At 61.9% G+C, this 10,722-nt stretch overlaps 1 protein-coding gene across 3 annotated transcripts; it reads left to right on the plus strand.

The window, feature by feature from the left end:
* Window positions 1-145: 145 nt before the first annotated feature.
* ZNF414 (zinc finger protein 414) lies at window positions 146-9,295 on the plus strand. 3 transcript variants are annotated; one of them, XM_027668159.1, is made up of 9 exons: window positions 146-241; window positions 5,168-5,297; window positions 5,872-5,967; window positions 6,048-6,155; window positions 6,360-6,465; window positions 6,678-7,219; window positions 7,573-7,623; window positions 8,170-8,325; window positions 8,858-9,295. In XM_027668159.1, exons 1-9 carry the CDS (start codon window positions 212-214, stop codon window positions 8,932-8,934), a joined length of 1,296 nt encoding a protein of 431 aa, XP_027523960.1. In that variant the 5' UTR covers window positions 146-211; the 3' UTR covers window positions 8,935-9,295. The 3 variants fall into 3 exon arrangements, with proteins under 3 accessions (XP_027523960.1, XP_027523961.1, XP_027523962.1); XM_027668161.1 differs by lacking the exon at window positions 146-241 and adding an exon at window positions 729-1,010; XM_027668160.1 differs by lacking the exon at window positions 7,573-7,623.
* The last annotated feature ends 1,427 nt before the right edge of the window (window positions 9,296-10,722 follow it).

Genomic DNA, 10,722 nt, shown 5'->3' on the forward strand with positions numbered 1-10,722 from the left:
CCTCGGGCGCTGAGATGCGGGGTGGGTGGAATCACCCGGGAAAAACAGGCGGGGGGGGAGTACCGGGGCGGGGCCGGGTTCCGCCCCGTGGCCCCCGCTCCCCCTTCCGCACACTCCTTCCTCCCTCCCCCCCGCCATCCTCCTCCTCCTCCTCCCCCCGCTCTCGCGACAGCTCCGCACAGAAAATGGCCCCGCGGCCGCCCCGCCGCTGATGCGCGACCCGGGCGGCGCCGCAGCCCCGGTACGGCCGGGGGGGACCGGGAGGGCCTGGGGGGAGCACCTGATACTGGGGGGACCGGGGCAACGAGGGGTGACGGGGGGCGGCACCAGGAGGGGAGCACCGATATTGGGGGTTCACCGGTATCGGGGCATGTACCGGTACATGGGGGTGTACCGGTGTGGGGAGTGTGCCGGTATCGGGGCATGTACCGGTATCGGGGGGTGCACCGGTGTGGGGAGTGTGCCGGTATCGGGGCATGTACCGGTATCGGGGGGTGCACCGGTGTGGGGAGTGTGCCGGTATCGGGGCATGTACCGGTACATGGGGGGTGCACCGGTGTGGGGAGTGTGCCGGTATCGCGGGTGGAGCGGCAGCGGTGGATATGCCGATATCGGGGGGTGGACCGGCACCGGGGGGGGGAACACCGGACGCCGACGGGAGCACCGGACACCGGTCCCCCGGGGGCCTGGGGCCGGCAGGGAACCGAGCGATGGGGCGGCACCGGGGAAGGAGTACCAGCACCGGTGTCGGGGGATGTACTGGCAGCGGGGGGACCGGCACGGGGGGGCTGTAGTGGCACCGGGAGTGGACCGGCACACAGCGGGTGTACCGGTACTGGGGGCTGTGCTGGCACCGCCGATTGTGATGTACCGGCACCGGGAGCTGTCCTGGCGCCTGGGACAGTATCGGCACCGGGGATATACCGGCACGGGGAGTGCACAGGCAGCGGGGGCTTTACCGGCACCGGGGTTAGAGCAGCACCGGGAATGTACCGGCGACAGGGAGAGAGGTACCAGTACGTGAGGGGTACCCCGGCGTGGGGGCTGTACCGACACCAGGGGCTGTGCTGACACTGGGCATGTACTGGGGAGGTACCAGTAAATGGAGTGGAACAGCACTGGAAAGCTGCTCCTGAATGGAGCTGAGACCTGACCAGGGGGGTGCCAGCCATGGGACTGCTGCCCACGCGGGCTCCAGATCCGTGGGGGTGCTTCCCGTGGCTCTGCTACCCCCAGGACTAGTAGCCATGGCTGCCCATGGGGGGCTGCAGAAACCACTGCCCGTGGGGGGCTACCCAGTGGGGCTGGAACCCATGGGGTTACCTGTGGGGCTGGTAGCCCAGGGACAGCTGGCCAAGGAAGCCACTAGCCCCAGGTCTTTGCAGGCCTATGTGGCCCGTGGGAGCACCAGGGTGCCCCAGGTATCCCAGGATGCACCTGCTGGGATCTCCCCATGGTCTCTCCACATTCCCACTCCCATGGGAGCTGCTTTGTTGCTGTTAGAGATGGGGGATGCCGCTGCTGGAGCAAGGGGTCTCTTGGCCTTCACTGTGCTGTTAACTTGGCTGGGGCCAGCCAGAGCTGCTGCTCAGGAACAGCTTTATCCAGGCTCAGGGATGAAGCTTCAACCTCCCCAGGTGGCTCCCGAAGGGAAAGAAGGTTGTTTTCCAGCTGCAGAGCTGATGTAGCTGTGGGTGGATCAGCCAGGCATGGGCAGGCAGGTAAAGGTGGGCACCAGGATGGTGTGGGGGGTGGGGAGGAATGGCAGCAGGGCTCTTCCCCATTCAGTGGCTTGGAGCAAGCTGGGGGGATGGAGCAAGCTGGGGGGGGATGGCAGGGACCCCTGGGCTGCCCAGAGCAGCTTTGCAGGAAGAAAGGCCTTAGCTGAGCTGCCCCCACATCCACCACAGGGACATGGCACCGAGGCCACGCGTGAGACTCAGCACTCACCCCCGTGGATGCCCATGCTGTCACTGGGCTCAGGGTGGGCTCCACAGGCTCTCCAGGCAGATTCTCTGAGTTGGAAAGCAGGAAAAACACCCTGGGACGTGTAAAACACCAAGGCAGAGGCTTTGCCCCAGCCCACACCGGGATTAGGGCACCCACGTTGTATCACAACACCACGAAAACACCCAGAGCTTTTTCCCCCCACCAACACCCCAACTCTCTGAGGGCTCCTTGTGATATCTGAAGGCACCAGGAAGATTCACAATGTGTATTTTAATGTAGGACATGGGTTTGAACCCGGTGGCAGGGGCTGGGCAGGAGCCGTTGCTGCTGGCACAGCCAGAGCTTCCTCCCTCTGTGCTCACCGGCTGCGCGATCACATGAGCCCCTTGTTCCCAGCCTTTGTCTTGTCTCCTACGCTGAGGAACCGCTTGGGGAATCCTCCTCATCCTCATCCTCTGGCCTCAGAGCACACACAGAGATGCTCAAATCGGATTATTTGACCCATTTATCCTCCCTGGGTGGGTTTATAGAAGTCTTGGGGATGTGGATAAACCCCCCCGGATCATTGGAGGGAGATGAGCTGTATTAATTATTCACTGATTCAGCAACAGAGCCTGCTCGGGGTGACCAGCAGCTGCAAAGCCTCCTGCTCACCCTCATGGCTTAAAGGATTTTTTGGGATCCCTGTTCACTGGAGGGATTGGAGTGAGGGGGTTTGGTGTCAGCGGGTTTTTGGGGAGACTGAACCTGTGGCGGGAAAACCCTGGGAACAGTGACAGGTGGCTCTGGGATTTGGGTTTCCAGGGCAGGTTTGCACTGGTGTCGAGGGGGGTCAGATCTCTGAGGGAGTCATATCACTGAGAGAATCACATTTCTGGGGGCGTCCCATCTCGGGGGGAATCATGTCTCTGGGGGAGTCACATCTCTGGTGGCCACAGGAGGTCACTAGGGACAGTGGCAGGTCAGCAGCTCCTGGACCAGAGTGTCACTCTCAGGGTTGCAGAACAGAAGGTCCTGGAGGATGGGAAGTGTTGGCCACTGTCCCATGGGAGGTGACAAATGACAGCAAGATGATACAGGTGCCACCTGCTCCCCAAAAACCCATCCCTGGGCTGAGCCCAGTGCGATGCTGCAGTGCCACCGTTGTGTCCTCTGTGTCCATCCTGCCTGGCCTCATGGGATCTGCCCATAGCATCTGCTCAGGAGGCATTTTCCCAGCTTTTCCAGAGGAAAAAAATCAGCTTAAAATGCATCACTAGGGTATTACCTGTAATGGGGAAATGGAGAGAGGCATCAAAGAGGGAGAGGAGGGGGGTTCCAACATCCAAAGGCACTGCTGGGTTTGACCCTGGAGCACCAGGAGCTCCCTGCCCAGGAGTTGACAGCCCTGCTGCGATGCTGCTGAGGAAGAATTTCCTGGTTTCTTGGAAAAACTTCCTTGTGCTCCAGCTGAGCTCCTGGTGCCATGGGTGTCCTGCTCCTTTAAATGGCTTGTCTGGAGGCCATCGGTGCCCTGGGGGCTGTCAATCCAGGCAGTGGCAGCCAGGATTGATCCAGAGCCAGTGATTCCAGCAGGGAAGCAGGAAGCTGGTTCACTGATCTCAAGGACTGACATTGCCAGGAAATGCTCCAGCAGCTCCGTAGCTCCGACACTTCAGGGACAGACATCCCTGAGCAGGCAGACACAGTGCTGCCTCAATCCTTTTAGTGATTTCTGCCCCAGAAGAAGATTCCCAAGACTTTTTTTCCCAGCAAAAACTGCGTTTCCCCCTGATAAAACAAAGCTCCATCAAAGCTGCTGTGAAGTTTCTGCTCAGTGTTTACCCACAGTCACACAGAGATGAAGAATGGAGATGGAGCATCCCCTCCAGCCAGGGCTGGATTTCCCCTCCTGGGACATGATCAGCCCCAGTCTTGCCCCACATTCTCTGCTCCATGGCCAACTGATCCCATCCTCAGTGCTGATTCCATCCCAAAGTCACCGAGCTGAGAAAACAACAACAAAAAAAGCAACACAACCCCCAGAAAAAGCCTGGAGCCTGGGGGCAGCCACAGGAATAGTCCCACATAGATTTCTCCCCCCTCTGATTTGTTGCCCGCTGGGCTGCAGTCCCAGTGTGCTGGGTGCTGCAGGAACAGCTGCTGAGCCTGGCTTGGCCAGGCTGAGCCCTACTGGGTGAGACCCCCCAGAGCAGAAAGCTGGGAGAATACCTCTGGAGCAGATGATAGCGGGAAGGTCTGGCAAGGCTGGGAGGGATGGGATGCACCATCTAGAAGAGCTGATCCCCAGGGAGATGTTTCCTTCAGGAGTCATTGAGCTCTTGGGGAAATATTGACCTTCTAAATAGTGTCCAATGTGGTCGTGGCAGCTACTCCACAGCCTCAGCACTGATGATATTATTATTATTATTATTACTACTACTACTACTACTATTATTATCATTATCAGCTTTATTATAATTATCAGCATTTTTACCATTTTTATTATTATTATTTTATAATTTTGTCATTATTTTCATCATTGCTTATTATTTATTAACACTATTATTATTACCATTATTATTATTTCCTTTTTCACTTCAACATTAAGACACTATTCAGAAATCTCCCAAAGTGGGGGCTTTTTTTGGATCCTTCTCACTGGGAATTAGTGTTTGGCTTTTCCATGTTGAAGCCTCGTGCCAAGGTGTGCTGAGGCCAAGCCAATGTAATTTTGGTGACCAGGAACTGTCCCCACATGCCAAACAGCATCTCCTGGTCATGCAGTGGAACCTGCTGCTCCCCTTGGCTGGAAAACCCTTTGGAACTGTGGGGGGAGCATCCAGTGAGATCCCCCAGCCCAGCTGGAGTAGGGAGGGGCTGAAGCAGCTCCAGCAATCCCTTCAGCCATGCCTTGGCCTGTAGTTTGGGAGGAATTTTTGGATATACAGATGCCATGGGCTGGGAACAAAGCAGGACCCTGATAATGCCTGGAGGGGGCTGTGCAGCTGAGGGGGCCTTTGGGGAGTTTGTGGATCACCCTGGGTTGGGAGAAGCAGGAGGGGACAATGAAGCTCTGAGTCCAAAGCCCCCCCCAGGCAGAGACACTTCCAAGGCCCCTTGAAGCTGGGATCTCCTGCTGGCTTGGTCCCCAGGGTGGGAAGTCTGGTCCCAAGGCCACAGGGCACTGAGGGGAGGAGGAGGAGAGTCTGACCTCTCACCCTTGCTCTCGGTGCAGCATCACCAGGACGAGCCTCCGTGGGCACATCTCTCACCCTGTGCCCTGCACCGCCAGGCCATGAAGACAGAGAAGGACGAGGCTGTGCCCACCTTCTCCCTGCGGGGTAAATACGGTGGAGAGGGGACAGGTGAGTCCCCTGTACCACAGGGTACAGGGTGGGGAGAGGAGTTGGGGCAGGAGCAGGAGGAGAAGCCTTTGGTCCCGTTGCTGTGAGGTCTCTTTGGCCACATCCCGCCCCAGAGGTGGCTGGGAGCGCCATGGGGATGTGCACAGGTGTGCATGGATGTGCTTGGATATGCACAGGTGTACAGGGGATGTACAGGATTGTTGGGGTGTCCTGTGCAGGGCCAGAAGTTGGACTTGGTGATCCTGGTGGGTGCCTTCCAACTCACCCTATTCTGTGATTCTGTGAGTGTGCAGGGATGGCCCAGGTGTGCAGGGATGGGCCCAGGTGAACACTTGGCATCACCCAGTGTGTCCCAGTCACCACCAGGCTTCACCTTCACATCAACAACTTTTCCTGCAGCAAAGCCCCTCCCAACTCTCACAGCCTGGAGGGCTCCAGCCCCTCCAGCCCCCTCCAGCCACACTTCCCATACCCTCCATTGGCTGTCCCCGTATTTTTGAGGGAGGGAGGAGGGCAGAGGGAGGTGGTTGGGCAGGGCTGAGCCTTGTCCCTGTCTCATGGTCTCTCCCCACAGGCTGCAGTGAGGTGGCTCTGCCCGGTGCCCCGATGTTGGTGGCCGGAGGGACCCCAGCCCAGGACCTGCGGCCCCTGAAGCGCAGACCTGTCCCAGGTGAGCCCCAGCCCTGCCCCGGGGAGGGGAACAGTGACAACCAGGGCAGGAACGAGGCCAACGGATCTGTCTCCTTCCAGGGAAGCACTACCAGTGCTCGAGCTACGGCTGCAGACTGGCCTTCCCCAGCATGCAGGAGCTGATGGACCACCTGAAGGTCCACTACAGACCCACACAGTCCCTTGAGGGTAAGGCCAGGACACCCCACATGCCCCTTTTTTTGTCTGGGAGGGGGCAGAGCGGGGCTCAAAGCAGAGGCAGCACTGGTGGTGGTGCTGGTACCTCCAGGAGATGGGAGTTGGGGGTGGTGTGGGAAGTGCTGCAGACCCACCAGTGGGGCTGTTCCCAGCTGCGATGTTGCTGAATCCCTACCTCTGAATTGCTTCATTCAGGCAAAACCTTCCACTGCCCCACGCTGGGCTGCACCGAGACCTTCCCCAGCATGCAGGACCTCATGGCCCACATGAAGGTGCACTACAAGCCAAACCGCTACTTCAAGTGAGTTCCTCTGGTCCCTGTCCCCATCCCACCTCCTCCCTGGGGGGCACCTGGCTGATCCCAGAGAGCCCTGGGCACATGGGCTCCCACATCCACAGACCCTGATCCCAGCAGCAGCCCCCGGGGTTGGAATGGGGGTGGAGTGGAGGGATCGTCGTGGGGGTGATGTGCAGGGAGCACCACCACTGAGGGTGCCTCCCCAACCCCCCCAGGTGTGAGAACTGCCTGCTGCGCTTCCGGACACACCGCTCCCTCTTCAAGCACCTGCACGTCTGCTCCGACAGCGCCAGCAGCCCCGCGCCGCCCCCCAGAGCCGACAAGCCCCTCCTGCCTCCTGCTACCTCCGCCCTGGACAAGGAGCCCCCGGCCAAGCCGCACACCGAGGGGCTCCCCAAGCTCCCGAGTGCTCTCCCACGGCCCCTGGAGAAGGAAGCCCTCCTGCCCGGCGCGGACTCTGCCGCGGCACCGGCCGTGCTGCCCACCAGCCTGCCCGAGCTGCCCGGCTCGCTCGAGGCGCTGCCGCTGGTGCCGCCGGCCCCGCACCCCTTCCCGCTGCTGGAGCCCGGCCTTTTCGGCCCTTCGTCCTTGACTCGGTTCTCGGGGCCACCCCCGTCCTCGATGCCGGGGCCGTTCCTGTCCTATGTGCCCCCCTCGCCCTACGCTCTGCCCCAGCCCCCGGCGCAGCACCGCCTGCGGCCCTTCCTGCCGGGCCACGGCCCCGCCGCGTCCAACGCCGTCTGGAAGAAAAGCCAAGGTGAGCGTTCGGGCAAAAAAAAAACCTTTTTCTGCTCCCGCCTTCACCAGCAGCTCTCCCCGGAGGAGGACCCGCCGCCGCCCAGCCGAGGATCCATCCCCCTCCTCCGGAGCCGCCCCGGCCCGCCCCCCAAGCCCCGTCCCATCTCCTCCGCCCCCTCCATCCATGTTCAATTGGGACAAAGCACCGGCGGCCACCAGAAAAAACGCCTCCAAATTTTCCCGGCCCTGCTGCTCCCCGGCGTGCTGGGGGTGCGAGGCGGGGGGGCCAGGCTAGGCCTGCCCTCCCACGTGTCCCCCCACCCCAGGAGGGGAGGACCTAATGCTTGTCTTGCCCCTCGATTCCCTCCGCAGGTGTGAGTGTCAGCCCACTCCTCCCATGCTTTGGCTCAGGAGTGACTCCAGGTTAGTTTGGCACCTACTGGTTGGGGGCTGCTTTCTGTCACCGGGGGGGTTTGGGGGCGGCGGGGGGGCCACAGGGGGATGGGAGAAGCCCCACGGGGCACCACGGTGCTCCACGGAGAGCAGAGGGGGAGGGCAGGCTCCCTCATTGTTTTTGGGAGCCACACAGAGAGGGAATGTGGCCCAGGTAGGCTCGGAGGCAGGGGGGTCGCTGGCTGTGCCCCCCCAAAACCCCCCCCAGCCTTGTCCTGAGGGCAGAAGCAGCAGGATGAGGAGCTGCAGCAGCTCCGTGGGCTCCAGTCCACCTAGTCCTGAGGCCAAACTGGAACCCTTTGCTCCGTGTGGCACGGAGAGGAGACACACAAGGGGAGGTCGTGCCCGGGGGGCACAGCCTCGCTCCCTGCTCCCAGATTTGAGGTCCCTCCCTCGGAAAGGGAACCCCCCGTGCATGTGGGGCTGGGAGCCCCCGGCCCATCCGAGCCCCCCACGGCACCCGGGAGCGGCCGCTGGGGGTGATCCCTGTGCTTCCCTGCCCGCCCGTCCTTGCAGGGCACTCCTCCAACAGCCGCATCGTGTGGGAGCACACGCGGGGCCGCTACTCCTGCACCCAGTGCCCCTTCTCGGCCGCCTCCCGCGAGGAGATGACCCTGCACATCGAGGACCACCGCAAGAACCCCCCACCCGGGCGCCTGGACACCGAGATGGGTACGGGGGGGACCCCGAACTGCCGGGATGCTCGCGGGAATGGGGTCAGTCTGTCCCGCAGGGATAACGCGGATCCTCCTCCGTCTGTCCTGGCGGGGGATGACCAGCCCTGGGGTGGATCCTGGGCTGCAGCTTCTGCCCCCGCCCCAGCCTGTAGCAATGCCCCGGGGTGGGGGGTCCATGTGCCCTCTCTGTGCCCTCTAACCCCTGATCCCCCAGCCCATAGGAATGTCCCTGGCGGGGGCAGTAAATGACCTGGAGAGGTCTGCGTGCCCTCCCAGTGCCCTCCTTCCCTGTGCCCCCTCTCCTGCAGTAATGCCTCTGGCGGTTTGTGTGCCCTCCCTGTGCCCCCCAGCCCTTTGCCCCCCAGCCCGCATCAATGACCTGGAGGCATCTGTGTGCCCTCCCAGTGCCCCCCAGCCTCTGCAATGCCCTGGGGAGGGCCATGTTCCCTCCCTGCAGCCCCCAGCCCCCGAGCCCCTGGGTACGAGGGACTCCACAGTGCTGACAGCTCTCCCCCCTCTCCCTGCAGATTTCGGGGTGGGTCTCGCCTCCTTCCACGCCAAGATGACGCCGGAGATGGAGAACTCCCTGTACTCCCAGCTCTGATGCCCCGGCTCCCACGGGACTGCTCCAGCTCCTGCTCCTCCCCATCCCTCCCCCCGAGCCGGGCAGGAGGCACCGCCCAGCCCCCCTGCCACTGGGCTGGGACAGGGATCCCTCCCTGGGCACCGGGAGCACCCCCAGCCCAGCCCAGGGTGCCAGAAGGACGGGTGTTTCCTCTGGAATTTTCTCCCCTCTCTTTTATTTTCGGAAACTCTTAAGCACTCGAAACCCCTCGTTCTCCCTCCCCCTAAAGGTTTCGTTGCTTCAGCCCCCGTGGCTCTGGTAGGAGCCGGGTAGGTTGCTCAGGAGTTGGTGGACTTCTCTGGAATGAGACCTCGGAATAATAAATGGGAATTGTACAGGAGTGGTGGCCGGGAGAGGCTCTGTCAGTGCCTGTGGTGGCTGGGGGTGATGGGGGAGTGGGGCCACCCCTAAGGATGCCCCCCCCAAAACTAAAGGTGAGGAGATGGGGGAGTACAGGGAAGTCTGTGTGTCACTCTGTTCTGGGCAGGTCTGGAGAAGAGGAAGGTTTGAGGAAGGGAAAGGAGGTGCTCCCTTCCCCCTCAGATCTGTCAGCACATCGCAGACCATGAAGGGCTCCTGAGAAGCAGAGCTGGAGCCTCTGCCAGCTGCATCCCAGCACCCAAACTGGTCACCCAAACCAGGGTCGGCCCCCAGCCCCCCGCCAGCCTCGGTGCACAGGCAGAGGTGCCAGGAAAAGGGCATGGACAACCTTTGGGGTGGAGTAGGGCCCCTGTGCCCGGCCCTGAGGGGGCTGCACCCCCCGTGGGAGCTGAGCGGCCGCACGTTCCCAGCCTGGGGCTCCTCAGGTCCTGCTTTGCCTGATCCCATCCCAGCAGGGTGAAAAGTTTGCTCCAAACTGGTTTGGGGAAGGTGTGCTAGGACATGCTGGGACGTGCTGGTGCCCACACTGGCCCTGGGCTGGGAGTCGTGGGAGCACCGGCACCCCCTGCTCTGCACCCTGGGGTCGGGGGCTGCTGCAGCCCCGGGAAGGGACACAGCCCTGGGATAGGCCTCAGGGGGTCCCCTTGGCCAGGCTGGAGATCCCTTCCTCCTGCTGGGATCCCTGCACATGGAGAGCAGCACCCTGGGATGCCTCAGCTCTCTCCTGCTATCACCCCTGTATTGGGTGGGCTCATGGCGCGGGGGTCTGTGCCCCTGTGCCCTCCTCAGTTCAGCACAGACCCCCCCCTTAGCCCGGCCCTGAGTAGGGGGGTGGACATACTGAAGTGTCCCTCAGCTGTAGCCCTGGCTGCTGAGACCTGACAGAGCAACAATTCATCACAGAGCCGGTGCAGGATCAGAGCCCTGGCGAGGGGAGGGACCTCCCAGCCCCCAGAGTGGGGGGGCACTGTGGCACTGCCACAGCTCCCTGCGGGCACAGGCAGCTTCCCTGGCCCCCCAGCCCACCCTGCCCTACTGAACACACACGTTCCTCCTCCAGGGCAGGTGCCCACCCCAAAAGGCAGCAGTGGGACCCTTCCCAACCTGTCCCTGATCCTGATCCAGCTACAGCCACCTCTGAGGGCAGAGAGGACAGGTTCTCCAGACACATCCCTGCTGGGACTCCACACCAGGATGGTCTGTGCCATCCCACAGCAGAGCCTACCCCACCCCCACCAAATCCCCCCATCCAGGGCTCAGAGCCAAACCTGGGGACATGGGACACTCACTGCTCCCAGGAGACTCAAACTTGCCCCAAACCTCCCACTCTGAGCACTCCTGGCTGTTCCCATGGCAGAGGCAGCCAAGACAACCCCCACCGCAATG

Source organism: Corapipo altera, unplaced genomic scaffold (assembly GCF_003945725.1).
Source record: "Corapipo altera isolate COAL_440 unplaced genomic scaffold, ASM394572v1 108, whole genome shotgun sequence".
NCBI classification, from domain to species: Eukaryota; Metazoa; Chordata; class Aves; order Passeriformes; family Pipridae; genus Corapipo; species Corapipo altera.

Coding starts and splice junctions, on each gene's coding strand:
- ZNF414 (XM_027668159.1), top strand. CDS start 212: ATGCGCGACCCGGGCGGCGCCGCAGCCCCG. Junction 5,968..6,047: donor GAAGCGCAGACCTGTCCCAG/GTGAGCCCCAGC, acceptor GTCTCCTTCCAG/GGAAGCACTACCAGTGCTCG. Junction 8,326..8,857: donor GCGCCTGGACACCGAGATGG/GTACGGGGGGGA, acceptor CTCTCCCTGCAG/ATTTCGGGGTGGGTCTCGCC.